General features: G+C 35.8%; 1 protein-coding gene across 1 annotated transcript in view; it reads right to left on the reverse strand.

Moving 5' to 3' along the window:
- Positions 1-24,756, reverse strand: part of Exn (Ephexin) — a 52,104-nt gene that overhangs the window by 20,489 nt on the left and 6,859 nt on the right. The window contains exons 2-3 of the mRNA XM_090174351.1: positions 2,252-2,533; positions 112-290 (exon numbers count right to left, since the gene is read on the reverse strand). Of these exons, the coding sequence (XP_090030477.1) occupies positions 112-290; positions 2,252-2,448 (376 nt within the window). The 5' untranslated portion in view covers positions 2,449-2,533. The remainder of the gene's footprint in view (positions 1-111; positions 291-2,251; positions 2,534-24,756) is intronic.

Consider the following 24,756-nt stretch of genomic DNA (forward strand, 5'->3'; position numbering starts at 1 on the left):
ACAAGAAAATCAAGATGTATAAATGCAGTAGACTACAAACTTTTTAACTTGGTATTGACTTATACAGTTTATTTTACCTACAGTAATTAAATTAGAATAAAATGAACCTACCATTAGTGGTGTTTAATTTAGGTGTGGCAATTGACTTTGTTCCAGCGCCTCTTGCTGGAGACAGCGACAAAGTAGTGGATGTAGATGACTTTGAAGAAATTACACTAGATCCAGATTCACGGCGCTTTCTAAGAGTATCTTCAGAATGTCGAGATAAACCAAGACTATTTGAAGTGAAACTGCCAAAAACAGTGATTGATATCAGTTTGTAAGACTAACATGAGTAATAGTAATGTGAATTTAAACAAAACTGTATTTATGTTATTGGCCCCTAACAATAACATCATATGTAACATAATTAATAATAAGTATGCCAAAAAAGTATTTTCTTTAATGAAACCTTGTTCACGGGATATGACGTAATTTACGTCTCTTCTCACTCCGTGGCTGTACTGATGGTAAACGGAAGATAGTGAAGTGGATTTTGAATCCCTCGCGCGTTTCTGGCTTTGACCATCTACAGTTTAGCCTGTGCCTCGCGATCACGTGATTTTGTTACTTTTTCAATAGCCCAAGGATTAGAATAATTTTTGCATTTTTGTGTCCGCTTATTGTATGTTCCATGTGAAACAAGGTCTCATTGAAATTTTTTATATGGAAATGTTGAATAATGAAGTATTATGTTACATATGATCTCAAAGGGATCGAATAATATAGGAATTCTAGATATAAAAAGAGTACGAACTGTAAAATAAATTGGTATTGCAATTGATGAGATGCTGACATGGAAAACACATGTTGATTATACTATTACTAAAATTGATAAGATAATTTGGTCTCTTTATCAATTACTTAATAACCAAGGTAGATTCAGCTGTACAATTGTATAATGCTCTTATTCAACCAATTACGGTTGTATTTTTTACAATTTAATCTCTCAAACCTCCTTAAAAACTACAAGTAAAACAAAAATGTGCAAAAATAATTAAACATAAAACAATTTGATTCAGCAACAAAATGTCTTAATGTATTTTGAAAGTTTACACTATAAGAGAAAGATATAAGTTACACTGGTCTATCTTTACGCATAAAATATTCTATAAGTACCACTTTACATAACTGAAATTTTTCATAATAGAACTGTATACAGAGTGTCTACTAAAAATCTTGAACCGTGTCTTCATGGTCATTCAAAAACTACCTTGAGAACTGTTGGGTTTACGGATTTGGTTCCATTCATTAACCTTCAATTTCTTGACTACTGATTGGTCAAGTTTGGTCAAATCAAGTTATTTGAACTATTAATGGCAAGCAACAACTTTTTAATTGGAACCAAATTTTTAAACCCAACAATTCTAGAGAGTTTTTGGATGACCTTGAAGACATGGGTCAAAGTCATTCAATTTTACACTATTTAATGTCCCCCTGCACGAGGAATGTTCCTTAGAAATTTGAAATTTAAAAAGAAAACGTTTTTCAGTTATTTATCATTTATAATTTTTTAGTGGACACCCTGTATAGCTATCTCCCAAAAATAATAGTGTTCAATACGTATTAAAACGGTATTGGAATCAATTACCAAATGAAATTAGAAACATAAATAATGAAAACATATTTAAATGAAAAATGAACTATTTAAAAATCTGAATTGGAATGGCTATACCTAGGGACCCCACTGAAAACCAGTTTCAGCTGAATGGGATATATCATTTGCTTCTTTTATTATTATTATTATTCACATTTTTGCATCGGAACTACATAATGCTGACTAGCTCTTATTGTCAATAAGTATGATTGACCAAGAAAGTGTTAAAATGCGGGTAGAAACCATTTTGGCCTCATGCATACTATCATAACTATCATATCATAGTTTTACACAGAGGGCTTCGAAATTTTGAATAACAAGATATTGATGGCACAAGAAATTTCTATCAATTGGTGGATTTCTGGCGAAGTTTTGTTGTAAATTGTAACTAATGGTTGGCAGTACAACAAATCACCCCAGGATTTTTTTCTGGGGGGGGGGGGCAATGAGTCCCAAAACATTTTTAGGTAGTTAGTTTGTAATGATAAGCAAAAAACGAGCTTCGGGGGGGCCCCATAGAATTTTTTTGGGGGGGCCTCTTGAGTTCTCAGCTACGCCACTGGACCAAACATCATTTTCGGACTTATGTCTATTTTATTCATGGGAATAAGTTACCTGTGGGACTTGTAACGTAGTGAATAGCGATTCTCTATTTCTGTTTTCTTATTGGGTTCATTTGAAGTATCAACATTGGTTCTCCCTGCTGATCTTGATGCTGCAGATCGAGAAATAGCTGCTAAGCCACGTAAGTAAGTCTCATCTGAGCTTCGAATAAGTTCTGGAAGGTTTCTTCGGTATGATGAGACAGGCATACCGACTCTAGGAATGCACTAGGATTTGTCTTTCATTGATTCCTTTTTGAGCAACAACTTGATAATTTATGACCAAGCAAGCAACCTGTTAAAAAATACATAATCAGATCCACTGAAAGGTATAGACTATTATTTCATGGAAACCCTTTAAGGACACATTTTCACTGACAAATGTTTTAATTCATGCTAGGTTAGTTACCAAAATTTTTTTTAAACAATATAGCTCCTAAAAGGAGCTGACACTCCAACTTTGGGAGAACTTAATTGACAAAACCGAAGGTCTTAATGGAACATATGAGGAATTTAAATAGTAGTGTTGAACACAGCAAAATAATATAAAATGTCCAGTGAAATTGTCCAGATTTTATTTTCTTAAGAGATGAAGAAACTAGGCATGCTCGAGCAACGAAAGAGTTAAATTAAGTTGTAACCCATCCTCAGAAAAACATTACACGTGACCTTGATTATGTTATAGAAACACCTATTGAATCAATTTATACGTAAAGAAAAGTTTAAAAAAATCTAAAGACGTTAAAATGTCTATGGTTTTCTTCTACAGAATAGGGAATTTTCAAGAAAAGCGCCCCTCCTAAATATTTGTTTTGATTGTGCTATATTATAGCATTTTTTGCAAGGTATCTATTGCCGTTAAAATTATTTTTCGGAAATTGATACTTAAAGAAATAATTTAATTAAAAATTGTCCAAAGATTCTATACTGGCTTCGCTCGAGCCCTGGGGGGCCGGACCAGCGCCCAACCCCCTTAGCTTTAGTTGTGTCCGCCATGTTGGGAAGAATTGTTTTTTAATAGGAAAAAGCATAGGTTATGTCGTGTGACGTTGAACTGTTAGTTCTCATATCAGTTTCGTCATAATGTTTATTCATTGTCATACTTAATTACAGTTATTATATAACTTATGATGTAACATGAGCTAGGTATCTAGCATAAACAGTTTTGGGTCAGGTATGACAAGTACATGTTGATATTGGGCCTCCCAGTGGCGTAGACAAGGGGGGGTTCCGGGTCCAGACCCCCCTTGGGCCTACCTTTGACTGTACTAAATTTCCACCCCTTATCGACCCCCTCTTAACATTCACATACTTTGACCCCCCCTTGACGAATTTTTGGCTACGCCACTGGAGGCCCCCAAATTTTAATTTATGGACTTAAGAAGAAGGATTTTGAAAGCCATAAAAATATGGCAAAACACAGTAAAAAGTTTATTTCTATGCTTCCTTAAAAAAAATAGGCGCTTAAATAAATCATCCTTCTTCCTCCAAGGAAATCAGCAAGAAGTAATATTTCAGAGAGCCACGACCCGCAACGTATTGTTTATATAGTGTTTGTTGAAATAAGGGAAACTTTTCACCTGTAAACAGAACGTCCTGTTTTTGCCAAGCCTAAATATGTCAAAAAAAGCTACCTGGTTAAAAGGGAACGTTTGTTGTTGTCGTAAAGGTGAAAAATTTCCATTATTTTAACAATTACTATATAAACAGTGATATATAAACAGTGACTTGCATGTCCTGGCTCTCGGAAATATTACTTCTTGGCGATTTCTTTGGAGGATGATTTATTGAAACGTCTATTAAGCAGAATTTTAGTAATTTAATATTAATATTTTGGTCAACATTGTAGGATTTTGGGGCCGTTTAAAATTACAAGGTTGAAACCATATTTTTCGTATCATTTTTAGTATGTTAAAATAAATGAATGATAGGAGCATCATAGAAACTACAAGAGGAATAGAAAGAGTCGATGAAAAGTACGGGCAAAAGGTTCTCCGTTCTTTCCGCTTGAATCTAATTGGCCGTCATTTCCAAAGCTTTTTTTGATTGGACCAGAGATAACCAGAAATGAAGGGAGAACCTTTTGCCCGTGTCATCTTAGTAAAGCACGTACAAAGGCAGGGCCTTCTATTCCTATGATAGGAGCATGCCATAGAAATCTCATAGGTAACTAGAATGCTGCCGCCTACGGCCGAGCTTGACGCCAGTTCGCCTTGAACCTTCAGCCAATGAGAGGCCATAGAGTGGTTCCGCCAAGGAGGATAATAATCCTCCTTGGATCCGCTACTATAGCGGGAGATAGGTGACGTCATTCTCTCTGGTGACATTAAATTCTTGGCAGAACCACTCTTTGAGCTCTGATTGGCTGAGATCTGGCTATCGTCTGCCACGGCGTTTGGCCCATTTGCCAGTTACACGGCAGCATTCTAGTTACCTATGAGATTTCTATGGAGCATGCTGCCTTGATTTTTGCCAAAGATTTTCTAATGAAGCGTTTACAATCGGCCTCCATCGGTCGCTTTGTTGTTCTATTATTATCCTCCTTGGCGGAACCACTCTATGGCCTCTCATTGGCTGAAGGTTCAAGGCGAACTGGCGTCAAGCTCGGCCGTAGGCGGCAGCATTCTAGTTACCTATGAGATTTCTATGGTTCTATCACTGTCAACGTTTAAAACAAGCGCTAAACTACCGATGGTTTTCGAAATTTCAGCACTTACAATCGTCACGATTGAACGTCCTCGGTAAACCGCTATTTTTTTTTTTTTTCATTTTAAAATGGTGGGATAAATGGAAGAAATGAACAACTTAGTATTTAATAGAAAAACCAATTTATAAATTATTATAAATTAAACATTTTTCATAATCAGTCATTAATAAACAAACCGAGTAACTCTTCCAATCGCTGTCAGTCAATTTCGCCGTAGCAACATCATTTTGCTTCGAAGACGACATAAATTAATTTACAAAATCGTGGCAGAATTTATAGCAGTAGCCCCATATTAAGAAAAATAGCGCACTTTACGGAATTTCTGAGCCGATCGTAAGCGCTAACAATCGTGACGTCACAACCGGAAGTTCTTAAAGTCGTTCAACCACTTTTATCGGCTCAGCGCTGGCTCCGATGACTAGATACTGAACGTACCCCATATTTTTTGCAGATTGTGTAGCAGACAACATGTTTTTCGTCGGAAGTGTCCCATTATTTTAAACTAGTTAATCCAGTGTTTTTAAAAATCGTGCATGCACTACTGAGTTAATCATCGCCGCGTGTATATAGTAGATTTGTGGACAAAACAAAATACAAGGTGCCAAAGTAAAAATTTGCTTTTTAAAGAAAGTATGTACTAAATCCCAAAATCGTCTTTAAAACACGCTACGGCTCGTATTAAAAGTAACTAGTGGCAATCACTCCTAGCTTCTGATGTGAAATTCGTTAATCCACCATAAATAAAAACGTTCATACTCCCTTTAAAATACCAAATGTGAAAGAAAATCAATACTCTCGCCCTAAAAATTATTAGTAGCAACCCTTTCTACCCTCTATGGTATCATTAAATATCTCCCGGCAAATAATCGAAAGATGTTCCATTAGTCGGCATTTTCCAAGAAGTTGAACCGGCATTTTTGGCACTAGGGAAAACGTCTCACACAACGTGCGATAAAGTTCACAAAAGCCGGTCCGGTTGGAGCACCAGCGAGATAACGTAGCCTTTCATTGTATCGACCCCGCAAATATCTCGAACGAAGGAAATACTTCGTGAATGACTCAGAGCGGCTATTATTGCCGAGAAGAGGAGAACGGCCGTAGGCCTATTTTCATCGATTTTTCAACCAGGCGGGATTTTGCACAGCGAATGATAATTGGGCCGCGTGAATGGCGTGATCTCCCCCAGTTTTCAATGGAAGATGCTACCATGGATAAATTAGGCGTAACGCTGCCCCCCTCGTGGGATTGTAAGCACTATCCACTCACCCCATATATTTTAAGGTTTAATATCTTATTTATTTCAGATATTAGAATTATTTATAGGATTTCCATTCGACGTGACGTAACAGGAAATTTTTTCAAAGCGCATTATTTTATTACTAGTATTTCTTTGTTTAACACTGGTTATTCCCAAAGAAAATGGTCATATAATTTTCAATGGAGAGTGAATAGCTTATTCTGAAATATAATATCTACAATTACATGTATAAAAGAGTTGCGCCCTTGTTACAGGGTTGGCAATTTTATCAAATAAATCGTTTTTTTTTATATAAATCGGATTTTGTTTTTTTTTATGGTTTTTTATTTTAATTAAATTTTTAAGTTTTATATAATTTAGTATCATAATTTTACCTAGAACAAATGTTTTAATTTTTTAAAGACTTAATCTATATATATGTATAATGAATTTATTAAATTTAAGCTAATAATCATACAGAAGTTTTATTTTTTTAAATCCATTTTGGTACTTTACAAAACAAATTCGCCGGAATCGCCACCCACAGGTAGGATCCAATGCAACATTAGGGGGAAGTACAAGAAAGATTATATTTAAACCTAAATAATAGCAATTGGCTAACCAATGAAAAATGTACACGAGAAAATTCACGACTTTTGACGGGTTGCGTTCTCCTTGTTGTGGTGCTGTGTTTGTTGCTCCTAGGAAATATTGACAAGGCTGTCATACCCAAAATCACTTTGTTTAAATCAATGATTTTTTAAATCACTTGATTTTAATCAATAATTTTTTAAATCATTTGATTTTCATCAATAATTTTTTAAATAACTTGATTTTAATCAATAGTTTTTTAAATCACTTGATTTTAATCAATTATTTATTTTAATCACTTGATCTATATAATTTAAATCATTAATGTTCAAATCCCTTGATCTATATAATTTCAATCAATAATTATTTTAAAAATTAACTTGATTACAATCAGCCAACCCTAACACACTTATGCCAAACGTAATTATTAACTTATGGTTTAACGTGGTTGAGGGTACTTCAACAGGCTAAAAAACTTAAACATTATAACACCTACATTTTTTTATAAAACTAAATCAATAAAGCCAGAAGAATTTCCAGAGAGGCCGTGGGCGAAAATAATTGTTGTCGAAGAACGACAAATGTAGGATGGTGCGGCTCCAAAAACTAGCGGAAAGTAAAGATGTTAAGTTGCCGACGTTACGAACGCGAACGTCTAGCTTTCCACGGTAAACAGTATCCTTGGTTTAACCGACGTTTCGTCCAGCCATCTTGGCAGTGTTGCCGAAAGCATTCAGAAATTCCTGTTTAAATTTCGTTGCTAAAACTACTCAATAATGGATGATAAATGTTGGCGGGAATCCCACGCTCCCAATGATCGTTCATTTTAAAGTTCTTCTGGAAAATAAAGGGGTGTCAATCGTGAGCGACATCTGGCGATAGAAAGTGACACTCCCAGGAAAATACACATTCCAAATGCGGGCGGGAAGACGTTTATATCACTTTCTTTTGGTCCCGTGATACCGCTAGCAAATGTTAAAGCCAACACCTCTAAACAAAATCGTCAAACCGGAAGAAAATGTTTTTTCCCAGGGACCCCTCCCAAAGGGTACAATTCGTTTTCTATTCGCGCCCGAAAACTATCGCTTCGCCCCCTTTGGTTCGCGATCTTATAAACATCGCTTACGTAATGCACTCGCGCCATGTGGATTTGCCGAGCATTTTACCCAGTTTACAAATTCCCACGAAAGATGCCGCTCGTTCGTTACTAAATCTACACGTGTAGGAGAGAAGCATTAACTTCCATGTTTAATGTGGATTAATTAATTTCACATTTCTGCCATAAGCTTTAATAGGTGATTGGCGCTAGTTACGTAATGCGCTCGTGATAATGTAAGTCACCATGTTTCGTAAAATGTTTTGGCGTGCGTTTTACCCTGGGTTTAATTCTGGGTAACATTTCACACAACATGATGACTTGCATTACAGCTAGTGCCAATCATCCCTAGCTTCTGTTAAACCTGGTGGTTTTCTGGTTTCTAAAAGGTACCGCTAACACTAAAGTCGTTATTTTCTGATTTCAATAAGGTACTTCTAACGCTTAAGTCGTTATTTTCTGATTTCGATAAAGTACCGCTAACACTAAAGTCGTTATTTTCTGATTTCGATTATATAACAGTTAAGTCGTTTGATTTCTGACCTAAGTAATACACCCTCTCGGAGAACCGGAATAGCAACAGAAGATGGAATATTTTTAGTTATCTGTGATCAAAGATAATTTAAACTCGTACCCTAGATTCGAAATCACTCTCTCGCGCGTTGCCGATAGCGTTTACCCACTTCCCGCCGGAACTAAGAAAAAATTCGCTCCATGGTTTGCGCCTTACCGCCACCACTGCCAACTTCGATAACGCGCGTGATCGAAGTTGGCCATGCTACAACCGATGGAGCCCGATTTTTCTGAGGTCACGTGCCGGAAAAGGGTGAACGCTTCGTAACAAAACCGTCAATAGAAAGCTCTCAGTATTCGAATCTAGGGTACGAGTTTAAATTATCTTTGCTGTGAAATCATTTGAGGTAGTAAATGTCAAATCATTATACCATGGACTGTATTATAGCTAAAGGGACGGGTTATCTTGTAGCTTCCACAATGCTATTTACCTAGTTCGACGACGATTTGTCGCGGGGGGGGAAGAGTGAGAGATTTTCTTAGGATCTTCAAGGCCATTTTGTCGCCTGAAAGCAAAAACCAAGTAACTTTAACTAGGTATAAACAGGTTAAATTTACGTAGTTTGTGCTTTCAGGGGCCGATTTTCTTTTTTCTAAATGAAATGGTAACGGTTTTTAACGCTCCTCGGAAGTTTTTTTAACGTTGATTATATTTGTAATTTTTGGCTTTTTATTCAGTTTATATTTAAATTAATGAGAAAACTTAGCATTTTTTGTAGAGGCTAAAGTTTATTAACAATTTAAATATGGTTAAAAAGCAGTGTTCGTATTCTTTGTGTGGTAATAAGGACAATTCTATTGCCTCTAGTAGACAAATTAGGTATTTTACTTTTCCTCGCCCTAAAAAAGACATCGCAAAATGTAAAAGATGGATTTCTGCTTGCGGTAGATTTGACTATCGCTTAGAATTATCAAATATCAACAAATCTACACTTTACATTTGCTCTGAACATTTTGTCGGTGGTCTTGGTCCCACATCAGAAAACCCTGACCTCGTTTTGAACTTTTGATGAAATTTTCACAATAACCTTGAAAACGCTTGATTTAGGAGACTGCCAACTATTTTTAACCTCACCAAGTTGGCCGCAAACGGACTCTCCTCCCGCCGATGTTTTAGCTGGATAACCCGTCCCTTTAGCTATAATACAGTCCATGATTATACGAAATTACGAATATGACGTAAAAGAGGATCAAGTTATAAGGAAACCTAAAAACCTTCAAGTCGAAATGGTTCGAGCCTTCAAGGCTTGTTTTCCGCTTGGAAACGGCCTTTATACGTATAATTTGAGAAAAAAATTACAAAGGCAATTTTATCAACTGTAATAACAGAACTTCACGAAGCTGACTTTAAAGTATTAGCATGTGTGAACGATATGGGAGGTGGTAATATGGGTCTTTGGCGTGAGCTCGGAGTCAATGTAAACAAAACGTGGTTTCACAACCCGGCGTTACCAGACGAAGTGGTGTATTGTGTCGCGGATGCCCCCACGCTTCAAAGCTCGTTACAAACTGGTTCCTTGACCCCGTACTGTCACTTTTTAATCAAGACAAGGGGGAACTTAAAGGGGAACGGTCAAGCTTTAACCATTTAGATAGCTCTATAGCCCATTAAAAACTAAAATTTATGGTGAAAACCGCATCAAAAAATATTAAGTGGTTAATTTTTAATAAAATAAAGAAATTTCGGGAAATCGAAAAGCGCGCGTCCGCCGCGACACCTGGTGAGAAGTCGGTGAGACAGAAAAACAACGTAAAAGCGCGCGCTGCTGAAGACGCCAAAAATATGTTTTGCACGCGCGGCGCGTTTCAGTTATAAGAGACCTAAGCCTAAATTGCGCGATTTTAAAAGTTAGGAAACTTCGCAAATCGCTTATACGGGGTTAGGGGCGCTGGCGGCAGCCCCTAAGATGGCGGCGAAAATTCAAACCCAAACACCTGGCGTTATTTTTCGTTTCAACTTTTTGGGCCAAAAGCTATCTTTTCAAGACAAAAAAAGGTACGTGTTAGTATATTGAACGTCTTGTTAATCTTTTGATACGGAAATAAGGCCATATTTGGAAAAGCTTGGCCATTCCCCTTTAAATCGTGCCATAAAATGTGTCAGAATGTTCGCGTGGCTGTGAAGTGACCCTGTAGCAACAGCAGTGACAAACATCTGGTAATGAAGAGTTATATCTTTATCATCGGACTTTATACACACAGTAAATGAGTGGTTTGATACCACAAATAGCTACCAAGAACGATGGGATTAAAAGTGCTTACGGAGTTGATCTCGAAAATCAACCAGAAAAATTAGATAATACGAGCCATATGATTCAGTCATGTTACAACAAAAAGGGTGACTTATTAAATAGTCAGCAACTTTTTCAAAAAGGAATTTTTCAATTTGAGAAAGAGGATGACTTTTTTTTTAATAAATATTGAGGGTAGTCACCCGTTACACCATAAGTGAGCTATTAAAATTCACCATCAGTGAGCCATTCAAATTCACCATCAGTGAGCCATTCAAATTCACCATCAGTGAGCCATTCAAATTCACCATCAGTGAGCCATTCAAACTCACCATCAGTGAGCCCGATAAAAAAAATTCCATATAATCCCAGTACAAGCTCACCAAGACATCCGCACAATATTTAAGCTAACAAATTCTCCCAAAAAAGACCCTCGTGTCAATAAAGAAAATGACAACAGAGTAAACACTGAACTTGATTTTAGTGTACATGACGGTCTAGATGTTTAACTGGCTTGGTAGCGAAAAAGATTTTCAGATTTGAATTTAAAAGCTCCCAATGAAAACCATTTAGAACATTCTTATACTGTACCATCTTGAGCTAGTCTGCTATCTTACGCCAGATAGTACCATCTCAGAAATTTCTTTAGGATGTGAAATATTTCGAAAGTGTATTTGTTAGCTATCACAAAGCGAATGTAGATGCTAAACCTACCTAAATTCATTACTAAAAGTCGCATTAATTCTAAAAGGAATATATTAGTTAAAGACCTTTAACGTCGTTTTCCAGAACTCACACTCTAAAATATCGATATCAACTTGGTATTGATATTTCCAAAAATGACTGCAAAAAATATATTTACCTTTTAAATCAAGCCTGAATGTATACCAAAAACTATGCAAAAACTCCTACTTAGAATTTCTAAAAAAATCACTACTTCTAAGGAGTTTGGTGGAGAATAAAATTTTGTAGTCAAAAATCAAACACCGGTAAATTGTGTGGTGGTTTATAAACAAATATTTTAAATTAAAATAAAATTCATACGCTCTGTCTTTTTTAACTTTTGGCCAGGTTTGGGCTCAGTTTGCCCCACTGTGCGGCGTCCGCTACGTTGGTCCGGTAAGGGAGCGACCATAAATTACGTGAGGCGCTTAGGGGAGGGAGGGAGTCGAGCTGAATCTCACTTGGAGGAGAGGGGCGGTTTCGGCAACTATCACGTCATTTTTTTCCGCCAGAAACAGGGTAAAATTGCGATAAAACATGTTTCTCCACTAAAATATGGCTGCCGAGCACCGGCGTGTGGTCCACAGAGCACCACCGGCACCAGCGCGCAGTGCCATCCTCACGGATTGTCACACGTCGAGTTACTGAGCTTCGGTGGGCAAGCGACAACGGTTTAGAGTGGCTAAATCAGAGCGAGGTTGAAGGAGCAGATGATTTTACTGTAAATCACGTGGACATGTTGGTTCTAGTAGTCACTCTTGAGACGACACATGAATCCCCGTGGACTGAATTAGAATGAATATTCTTTTACGAATTTTAGTAGTTCCTTAATACTTAAAATTTAAGTACTTTATCGTTCGATTTTCTCACTGTGATTCTAGACTACGTTCTGTCTAAAATTCTAGTCTTAAAGGGAATAGAACCTCCAACGCGTTCTTTATGGAAGACCCCATCAATTTCCGGTATTCCCTTCACAATCAGCGATTATCAGCGCCGCAGGTCTGAAAAGCCATGGGAGGCAGCGGACAATATTGGAACCCTAGGAGGGCGACAGAAATACCAGAGGTTATATTCCCTTTAACTAGTCTTCAATATAAATAATCAAGCAAATTATGTTTTTTTAAATAAATCCAACGCAATCAAACACAGATTAACATATTTACACTAAAAATACGCATTTTGAAAAATCTCACGTGATATTAGGGGGGAGGGAGGGTCCAGCCAAATCTCACAACATCTCACCAAGGGCGGAGGGGGGTCGAAAATTCTCCAAAATCGCCTCACGTAATTAATGGACGCTCCCAAATCGCGTGTCGGCTGTGTTGTGTAGATTAATTTCATTGCTTATAGTACGTTTTATTATTTGGCTTATTATAAGTATTAATATGCCGCGAAAAGGTACCACAAATTAATTTAAAATCTTCATCCAATTAAAAAAAATCATCCTTATAGTTATCCAATTATAATTCGACACTTAAGCCTTGGCTGCCCATTTCCAAGATAAAAATGACGTTTTCCCCTAGTAAGAACAATTGAGTTGGGAATATCAATCTAGAGATCCAATCAAAACTTCGGATTTCAGTATTTCGCGAAACAAGTTTTTAAAAAATAAGAATACTGCCGTCTGCTCCCAAATGACGAGAAAACTTTATCATTCTACCCGTGGCGACGTCTATCTCTCAATGGTTCGTTCGAATAAGACGCGTTTTCCGGCCAAAAGATTTTTTTTCCAAAAACAATGGATGGCGCCACGAGTCATATGATAACGTTTTCTCGTCATTTTAGAGGAGACGGCACAAAAACTTGTTTCGCGGGGAGCAGATTTGATTGGATCTCTAGATTAATATTTCCAACTCAATGGTAAGAACCGAGGCACAGTTGGTGGTTGTGAAATTAGCCAATCATCGGACTTTGATTAATTTTATTAAAACCGGAAATATATTAGCAGTCGAAAGGAATAACTGGTTGATAATCTGTATAAAGTAATTTTTTTAACTACTTACAAATTTAGTATTGCCTGAAAAAAAGCCCAGAAAGAAAGGAACTATTTTTTCTGAGTCAAAAATTTCAATAAAAATCCCTGTTAATACGACTGGGGGATGGAAACAAATTCTTGAAAATATTTTGGCTCCTCAAATAATTCGTCGCGCTAAACGACCCAAGTCCAAGACTTTCTCCTCAATATTTACTTTTGGTATCAATACTTTCTTGGTGAGAATGATTATGTTGACACGACTTTTAGGTGCTTCACCCAGTCATGAGCCGCGTTGTCCATGTTCACACATACCCTCTACAACGTTGCGTTACTTGCGTATACCGTTGCTTCGTTGACAATTTTGGCAGCGATTCGTGACGTCATCAAGTCGGTTTTTTCTTACAAAAATCAAAAGTGTCAACTCTACCTTCGCGCCCGTTAAATTTTTTACTTTGAGCTAGTCTCACAATAGACTACATAACCTACTAGTTCTAATACACTCTTTCATCGGGTTTTTTTACCTCCCCCATTTTACCCCCTTGAGCCGCCATTATTTGGCAGCTTTTTCTAGTGGGGGGAAAAGAGCGGGGAATAATTCTCTTCTTGAAAATTTCCGAGCTCGGCTTAGGCTGGCTAGTAGAGCCTAGGCTTATCGTTAAGGCCTAATTTGAAGCTTGATTTCAATCGTAATTATGGGTTCGGGAAGAGTTTGCGCGGTTAAAACTTGTAAAAATAATCAACGAAAATTTGTCGAAATGGAATAAATCTTTTTGTGAGATTCACAATGATTTAAAATGCGACTGTCCATGCATGGTACCTTTTAGTTTGCATGTGTTTCCGAAAAATAATGAATATCTACTAGTTTGGATTTCATCCTTGGGTAGAGAAAATTTCGTTCCAACAATAAATTCAAGGGTAAGATTAATGGTTATTTAACCTAAACCTATTATATTTTATATTAATTAACACTTTATTTAGATTTGTAGTATTCATTTTGAAGATGGAAGACCAACAACAAAGAATCCTAATCCCACATTAAATCTAGGATCCGGAGAAAATGTATAATATCTTAATATTGTTCGTAATGGCATGGGTATTCTAATTAAAAATGCTATTTTGTGTAGAGCCTACAATTAAATCAAGTTGTAAAATCTCCCATGAAAGTGAACGTCTTCAAGGAGTGGCCGCAACCGACTTGCAAAATAAATGATAATAATAGCGTAACTTCAGTTCTGAGAGAAGAAATTTATGTTGATCAGATGCAACTAGGGGTACCTTCACGGAGCATGCCATATTGTAATTCTCCCGAAAAAGATTTGAATTTACAGACAAGTACCTTGTGTTTACGAGCCACGCAAACACCAAGGATTGACAATCATAGTCCAAGTCACCGTGCTTTTCCCCGAAGGAGAATGATGCTTGATTGCAGTAATGATAACAATAACTCGTTGTTACCTATTTTTCCAAATTATTCTGTAGAAAAAAGGAAGTTGGATTTTGGGAAGGATCTGACCAGTACACCCAGAAATTCTAACGAGAGTCAATTTCCAAAGTTACGTGGTATATTTTCAAATATTTCGAGTGTCAATGTTCCAGGTTTTGAAGTTGCCGAGGAACAGTCTTTAATTATGTCTGCGAGTGAAAATAATTTACCTAATTTGTCTGTATTTAGTCAATGCCATATGAATATGGTAGGTCAAAGTTCCTTACAAGTTGTACCTGATGAAAATAATGTATCTAGCCAATTTAATACTCGTATCTTAGATCAAAGTTCCCTAAATATACCTGATGAAAGTAATGTCAAAGCTAAATGTGACATATCAACTCAGTGTGATAAAAGTAATTACTCAAATATTTGTGATCAAGCAACGCAATGGGAAGATTTTTCTTTCAATCGTGATCATAGCTACAGCAAAAAGTCCTCCGATCCAACTACCAATACCATTGGAATTCAAGTCAATTCACCTTATTTAAGTTATCAAGACATGAGCGATTCAGATTGTTTGTTTTATACCGGCCTTCATTTGGAGGTATTTCTAAAGTTGTTGGCTTTTTTATTAGAATATGTATCTGATTTTCCTTTTAAAATGGCAAAGGGTGATCAACTGCTTATCGTACTTTTGCGACTGAGGCTCGGACTACTTTTAGAAGACCTTGGTAGACGGTTCTCTATTTCAACATCGTTGGTCTGTACCATCATTCAAAAGTGGCTTCCTGTCATGGGCGATAAGCTTAAAAGTCTGGTATTTTGGTCTTCAAGGGAAACAATCCGATCTTCGCTGCCAGCATGTTTTGAGGAATTCTATCCTAATACAACTTGTATAATAGATTGTAGTGAAATTTTTATTAACAGACCTTCGTTGCTGAGAGCGAGAGCAGAAACGTTCAGCTCATACAAAAGTCATAACACTGCAAAAGTTATGGTAGGAATAGCCCCTAATGGTCATTTCATGTTTGTTTCAAAGTGCTATGGTGGCAGAGCTAGCGATAAGTTTATTTTTAATGATTCAAAAATAATAGATTACACTGTACCAGGAGACGAATTGATGGCTGACAGGGGTTTTGCAATTACAGACGCTCTTTTAATACGACAAGTTAAATTAAATATTCCAGCTTCTACTAGGAAAAAAAAAGCAGTTAAGTGAGAGTGAAATGGTTAGTACGCGACGGTTGACCAATGTGAGAATTCACATTGAGAGGGCGATTAGACGCCTAAAGGAGTACCGTATTTTAAAATTTGAACTAAACATAACTAGTCTTTCAAAACAACTTGATAATATGGTACTTGTTTGTGTGGCTTTGTGTAATTTAAAACCTCCACTGATAAAAAACAAAAATCAAAATTTTAATAATAGCGAAAGTGATATTTAAAATTTCTTGTCCAAAAATAACTTCAAAAATGATTAAAATTTTTAATTAAAATTTCTCTTCAACAAACAATTTATAATGCTCTTTAATGTTTAAATAACTTGTGTTAAAGTCACTAGTAAGCTTAGGCAACATATGCTTGAAATAAAAGGTACGTAGCCTAATTATTAACTGATTTACGAAAGTTTAATTAAATTTGCAACCTGTTAAGATTGATAGTTGAGGACAGTCTGATCGATAAACATAAAAGTGAGCGTACTTTCTTGCAGTGCAATACAAACCTAATTGTACTTGCGTGTAATAACCTTTTACACCTTTAGGATCTAGTTCCGCAACCCCATCAACAATTTTCAAGTCCACTTTTTTTAAATGAAATGCTTAGCCATCTGGAAAAGGACATTTCACCTCGATTATTTCATCCTCTCGAACTAAGCCATCAGGACTGGCTGATAACCAAGGGTTTGATTTTGAAATAAATGTTCCGCAAGGTTGTACATCTAAATCGCTAATTTTAGCAAATTGTTCTATGGCAGTGGCTTCCAAGTTTTTACCATGAGTAGTGAATTTATTTCCTTCAAATGTCTTGTAAATATGATTCAAGAGAAATTTTTCTGGATTAGTGGTATCTCGTTTAGGAACGTTGTTTGCCGTTGATCCTGTCAACCGTAAACGACGACTTTCCATCCAGAGTGTAGATTGTGATTGGTTTAAAGTGGCGTTTTGCAAGGCATGTATTTTATCATTAGGGAGGCAAATAAATCTGTTGTAGAATCCAGCACAAAATCCACATGAATTTGGTAAATTTACCATATCTTCGTGATCATGAATTAGGGGTGTGGTAGAAGTTTGAACGATTCTCTGTTGAATTTTTGGCTCAGCTACTGTGTTGGTTAAAATTGTACCAGGCACTCTCATTAACTCTCTCAAACCATTGCTTTCCAAATCTCTTACCATTTCACTGTGTGTATTATAATACTTAAGCTTAAAGGTCTTTTCTTTTTTATTTACATTCGCTGTATGCATAGAGACTTGATCACCAACTTTTGGTTTCTTAAATATAATATCCTGGATTAGAATAGGTTCTATATTACGCTTTGACCCAACGTTCCACTTCATTTGTTCATCTGTACAAGTTAATCCAACCATATTTAAAGTGTTTGCTAAATCAATTTTCCACAAAATTGCTCCCACATGGCTACAGGTTTTACCTAAGCCAGCCATGCAAGTACAGCCTCCGCACAACACTATACCGCATCGTTTAGCACAAACCCATGCTTGGTGACTATCGGAGATGGATTGTGATGGTGTAACTGTAGCTTTTAAATACAATATATCCTTAGCTACCTCGTAAGCATAGACAGTTTCAACCCATCCGCTTTCTAAGTAATTATGGGACTGAAGACTTTCCTTTCCTTTTTTTAAGTCACAAGCTTCAGTTTCCACTAAATAACACACAATTTGAGGACCTCTTGTTAGAGGCCTCATTTTAGTGTCATCAATCCAGAGGTGATCTGCCACAGTCGATGGATGGGGCAAAGAGATTCCATTATCTGAATAAAAAACTCTTACTACACAAATTCTTTGTTTCATGGATTTACGTCTCATTAATAAAAACTTACCAACTTCTATTAAATTCATCTCGAATGTTTCACACAGAATTATTCATAAAATCAGTGAATCACAACACCACTACTACTCAGTACTCAGGCACAGTTACTGTAAACTTAAGCAAAAGTCTTAAGCCTAGGCCAATTAGAAAGAAAAACGGCTGCCAAATAATGGCGGCTAATGGGGGAAAAACAGGAGGATGGCAAGATGGCCGCGCCCAGTAAATTTGGTATATTTAGTCTATGGTCTGGCGCGATTTTCTCTCTTCGATGTATTCGCCCGGAGACATACGTTCTAAAACGCCTCACTCGGCGGCGCTGGAGTGGAGGAAATTTCGAATTTTGATGACGTATTTCCCACCCCCTCTTTTCACTTCTCGACAAGCTCCCATTAAACATTATACCGTACTGACACACTTTTGGGTCTTATGTCGCTTTTGCAAAAATCGTCAATCGTGAATTTTTTTGGGCCTAATAAAATTTGTATGCCTTTTTTAGAAGAAAATGTCTCCCAACTTTTTGTCTATTTGTTTAAAAATGCAACAAATTTCTTCTAGGTGCATTCATTTTTAATTAGAATGTTTTGAAACGTCACTCAAATGCGTGAGCAGACGAACTTCTAGTTATATTTTTATACTATGCATGCCTAATTTTCTTCAAAACTCACTGGAAATAAAAAATGTGAACAAAAATATTTCCAAACGCTTCGAACCACAGCGAGATCAAAACGAGGAAAAACGTTTCCGAGGGTACGTGTGAACGTGGCTATTGGTTCCCTAAAGGCTAAAACTGACGTCTTCCAAACCGATTGAAACCCACGTGGGTGACGTTTCCCCCCCCCCTTCCCCTCTTGTACCGAAGTACAACTAGGTCATGACGTCCGCGGGTCGTCATTCTAACTAATTTTAAGTAAATATATTCTTGGTAATACATCAAATTATCTGCGCTTACTAACGTGCTTATCCTGAATCTCCAACGAAAGAAAAATAATAAAACTCGCGAAGAATTCAAGCAAAAGAACAAAAGGTCACGGCGGAAATTGCGTCATCAAGAATGCCAAGATCAAACTACTCTCTATCTCTACGAACAAGAATGTATGTTTAGACGAGCCACGGGCACCGTAGACGAATCCCCCCCCCCTGGCACGAGATGGGGGGAAGAAACACTTAATCCGTCTGTATTTCGATAGCCGTAAGGTAGGAGCAACAAACACATCACCCCACACAAGGAGAACGCAGTCGTGCATTTTCTTGCGTACATTTTTCATTGGTTAGACGCTTTAGCGCCTGCTGCCGTCGGAAGGAGAAAATCCGGAAATTACCTTCCCACCCGCCCGTAAAACGTTCATCATAAAGGCTCGTCCAATGAAATTTGTACGCAACACTGCGTTAGCGTGTTTAAAGGCTGGCTGCGTTCTCCTTGTGTTTGTTGCTCCTAGCTGCCCTTTCAGCAACGTTACAACGTATGGAAATCCATCCCTCTACTTGGAATGCTTATCCTGCCGTATCGCGTTTGGTAAGACCACTCTGACGGCTTTGGCCCGGCCTACGAGATAAAAAAATCCCCAATGCGCGCGTTCCCCTCTCACGTTGTTGTTTGTTAAGTTAACATAGTGACGTCAAAAAAACCGTCAGCCACATCGAGACGAAAATCTGCCGCGATGAGCATTCCAAGTAGAGGTATGGATGGATTCCTGTTCTTGTGATATGATTCTATCTCTTGTATCGAAATGACGACGAGTAGAAAGTGGGAGAGAATCGCTCTGGGCTATTTCTCTGGGAACACGTTGTGTCCTTTGCAGATAATTCCATCAAAGACTCTGAAAGGTTTTCTCGCTTCGAAATCCGGAAAATTCTTCAAGTCGAGTATTCTAGTTGACCTCCCAGAGAGATCAAGAGAGAGAAATATACCGATTGCGTTTTAAAGAGAGTATAAAGTGTTCGTTGGTAGGTCAACGAATTTAAAACTTTTACCGGTAGGAGCGCTTTAGATGGACTTTTCGAGGGGCTTATCACTATCCGTAATCGGTGTACAAGCCTGTAGCTTTGACTGTACTAAAGTGATTACGTAATCGATTACAGATTTAGCACTACCAAAGGCTGTGATCACTGTAATCGGTGTACCGAATTTAAAGAAGTGGTTAGCCCCTCGGGACTTTTAGAGTGAAAGGGTTGCCACAATATTTGCACATTCAATCTCGTTGACCTTTCCCTGGGGGTGATTGGCGCTAGTTACGTTAAACAAGATCGTTATTGCGTCTTAGCAGATGATTTTTAGATTTAGCTTATGCTCCCTTTAAGGCCGAAATTAGACCATTTTTAATTTTCTATTTAATTTTTATCAAAGTTTAATAAATTTCCTTCAACTTATGTTTTATTATAAATATTATGTTTTTATAGTAACGTTTAAAAATGGACAGAGCTGTTAAGGAACTAAATAGATTTAATAAGCACAGAAATATAATAATATTAACTTCATAAAATTAAATTACCCAACTTTTCACAAATTCTTAAAATATCCTGTCCTTTCCCTGACCTTTGAAGCCTATTGTCAAATTCCCTGCCTCTTTAGGCCTATTTCCCTGATTCACTGACTTTTTAGGCTTACATTAAAAATTTCCCGACTTTTCAAACTTATTTTCAAAATACCCCGACTTTTTAAGTCTATTTTCAAATTCCTTTACTTGTTAGGCCTATTTTTACTCTTATTTTTAAAATTCCCTGATTTCTCTGCCCTGTGACCACCCTATGTTGGGGCCCGGAGTCAACGCCTGTTAATTTTTCCCGATAGAGGCGCTGACATTTTGGGCAAGACATGAATTCTACGCCATTCCATACATACTTATCAGTAATTATTTCGACTAACTGACAACATGAAAATATTAACTAATGGGAATAAATCATAATACAAAAACCCCTTTCTTCAATTATATCGCCCACCAGCGCTCCTACACTGAGAGTAACACGAAACATTTCAACCCAAATCCAAATTTCGAAAGTACTTGCTTAATAACGTAAATTAAATATATTAGGCCCAACCTCGTTGGATGATATAGTAAATTTGTTTGGGTAGAAATCTTTCTTATTTCGGACACCGTGGTGCTACAAGCGCCATCTATAATCGCGTCCAGTAGTTTATTCGTCCAAGACTAAACACTTATGGGTCTTTATTTTCGACTTACGAAAATACCTTCTATAGGGTGAATTCTCGTGACGTCATCATCGCTGTAGTGGAAGGCTAGTGTCATCCGCCTTTCCCCCATAACTATCTACCTTAGAGCAATGGCCGCCATCTTCTCGTGAATACCACCTATTGACCGTTAGTTAGATAAGGATCCCTCGTGGTTTACCCATGGAGGCTAGGACTAACAAAATGAGATACGATTGGAGCTACTTAATTAAACCATGAACCAATTATCCTTACATTTAAACGTCGTACTATTTCTAAAACGCGTGAAATAGGGTGTGACCCTTTTTTTAAGATAAGAAAATTAAGAATAGCATCCACCGCAACCTTGAACACCCATTCATCCATAAAGATGATGCCTAATTGATCATGAAAAGGGTTCAATTAGCGAAGCCTAATACATATTCGTTTAATATGAGATCTTTGGAGGACACCAAACACGAAAATTCGAGATTTTTCTGAGAAATCGCGGTTGTAGCAAAGTTAATAATTACTTGAGGCAAAAATTTATTTATTGATACTGTCGGGCGAATAACTAACAATTGTAAGTTGAGACCAAAAGCTACGAAGTGAAATTACTCGATATGATATAAATCGGAATTTTATTGGTTTTTGATTGTATCCATAATTTTTGTCTTGACAAAAAGGAAAAATATTGCGAGTCCAGCGGTAACGTAAATGAAATTTTAAATTAGTTTTAAGTAAATTTAATTTATAATTAAAAATTTAATTTAATTTATAATTAAAAATTTAATTTAATTTATAATTAAAAATTTAATTTAATTTATAATTAAAAATTTAATTTAATTTATAATTAAAAATTTAATTTTATTTATAATTAAAAATTTAATTTAATTTATAATTAAAAATTTAATTTAATTTATAATTAAAAATTTAATTTAATTTATAATTAAAAATTTAATTTAATTTATAATTAAAAATTTAATTTAATTTATAATTAAAAATTTAATTTAATTTATAATTAAAAATTTAATTTAATTTATAATTAAAAATTTAATTTAATTTATAATTAAAAATTTAATTTAATTTATAATTAAAAATTTAATTTAATTTATAATTAAAAATTTAATTTAATTTATAATTAAAAATTTAATTTAATTTATAATTAAAAATTTAATTTAATTTATAATTAAAAATTTAATTTAATTTATAATTAAAAATTTAATTTAATTTATAATTAAAAATTTAATTTAATTTATAATTAAATTTTTATTTTATTTCTCTGAGTTACTATTGCTAGAATGCCTACTTTTGTAAAATACTTTGAAATATAATTTGTAATTTCAATCGATAATTTAAAATAATCAATTTAAATAGCGATTGAAATTACTTATTTAAGTCAAAATTACTTAAATCAGATAACCCCGAGATACCCGACTGATTTGATTTTTCTAAGGGGGGGAGAAGTTTACTCTTCGAGCACGCGGTGGATTAGAAGCAACGCCACAAGTCATCTCAATCTTCCAAATATAAATATATACATTCTTGGTAAAATAAATATATTACTGGTGGGGGATTTGGAATAATTGACGAGCGCTAGATGCAGCCCTCCCAGAGAACAATTACCTGGCCACTCCCTGGAAATTTCACGCTCGGATTGAACCGCAGCCGATGGCAGTAACCATCGTGGCCCGAAGCTCGTCCCTGCACCATTAGGTGGCTTGCATGGTCACGGTGAGCGTCGAGGTAGAAAACGCTTCAGTGGCTCGAAGCTGATATTTTTCAATTTTTAATGGTTTTCCACGTTATAGAATGAGTCATTTCACGAGAAATCGTCCCATCTTCACCTTGTCCGCGGGGTGGTCACGATGGCCTATTGCAACGGGATGCGCAATAGAGCAGCGAACTCCGAGGACAAGCAGGTATAACCACGCGATTAACAAAGAATGAGTCAGACGCGTCACGCGTGTTTATAAACAAAGAAAAGTATGTTAAAGTAATCAGTAAAAGTATTTTACTTTCATATTCTCGATAATTAAATAAAAGGTTTTATAGGAAAATGGGTGGGTTTGCATAAGCCTCAGTTTCGCGCCATAAACGTGGACAGCAAAACACGACGGTTGTGTTCCGTCAAGTAATGTGGAAAATAGTGCTAAATACCAAAAAGACCAATAATACCTTCAATGGCTAATATGACAATAGTGACAAATAACTATTTTTAAAAACGCCAAAACAATTGTCATTAAAAATATATGGATCTGGGCTATTTTAGTCAAATATATTTGTCGAGTTGCCAGATTTTGGGCTACAAAATAACCTAATCTAGTTGTTTATTTTTGGATATTTTTAAAGAAATAACGATTTTTCTAGAACAGGCTCGGAAATTGGGGTTTTCTTGAGTGGTCCTTGGGACCACTGACCCTTGACCTAATTACTTTTATCGGAGTCCAATGCTTAAATATTTATTTCTCGGAAATTGTAAGTAAATGCATCATCGATGCGCGCTAGAATTGATTTTTTTTAAAAGTGGTTCCATTTAAAATTTTATGAAAAATTAAGAATTAATAAAATAGTCCCAAGAACCAATTATCCTAGGTTTAAAGTGATTCAACCAATTAATAAAGTGATTTTTGACTACTAGACCACCATTATTAATGAGCCGGTTCTGATGTCATCTGCTGGACTGTTCTTTCACTTCCTCAACGTCTGGTAATTTTTATAATAATAATCAGCTAGGGTAATACCCAAGGCACCACTGCACTTTAGGCCCAAGTCATCGAGCGACGTTTAATGCCTTTAATCAGGAGGCCGGGTTACAAATGACGCTCGACAAATGATCTCAAATCTTAAACATTTTCAATTTAAATTACTTTCTTTTATTTTTACTGATTTCCATTCGTATATTTACCTTATTTACATCAATTTAATGCAATCATTTATTGGCATGGACTAAAAAAGTGGCGTTTTTGCTGTAATTTGATTTGCATTTTGCACCCAGATAAAGCCAGGACAGGCTCCCGTTCAATAGTTTCGAAGAATTTATAGTGAAATATGATGATAATTTCACAATGTATAGGATAATTATAGGACTAAAATTACCAATTTATAGGATAATTATAGGACTAAAATTACCAATTTATAGGATAATTATAGGACTAAAATTACCAATTTATAGGATAATTATAGGACTAAAATTACCATTTTATAGGATAATTATAGGACTAAAATTACCAATTTAAAAGATAATTATAGGACTAAAATTACCATTTTATAGGATAATTATAGAACTAAAATTACCATTTTATAGGATAATTATAGGACTAAAATTACCATTTTATAGGATAATTATAGGACTAAAATTACCATTTTATAGGATAATTATAAGACTAAAATTACCATTTTATAGGATAATTATAGAACTAAAATTACCATTTTATAGGATAATTATAGGACTAAAATTACCAATTTAAAGGATAATTATAGGACTAAAATTACCATTTTATAGGATAATTATAGGACTAAAATTACCATTTTATAGGATAATTATAGGACTAAAATTACCAATTTAAAGGATAATTATAGGACTAAAATTACCAATTTATAGGATAATTAAAGGAATAAAATTACCATTTTACAGGATAAATATAGAACTAAAATTACAATTTTATAGGATAATTATAGAACTAAAATTACCATTTTATAGGATAATTATAGGACTAAAATTACCATTTGATAGGATAATTATAGGACTAAAATTACCTTT

The sequence above is a fragment of the Leiobunum rupestre genome, chromosome 1 (assembly GCF_980474605.1).
Source record: "Leiobunum rupestre chromosome 1, qqLeiRupe1.1.hap1, whole genome shotgun sequence".
NCBI classification, from domain to species: Eukaryota; Metazoa; Arthropoda; class Arachnida; order Opiliones; family Sclerosomatidae; genus Leiobunum; species Leiobunum rupestre.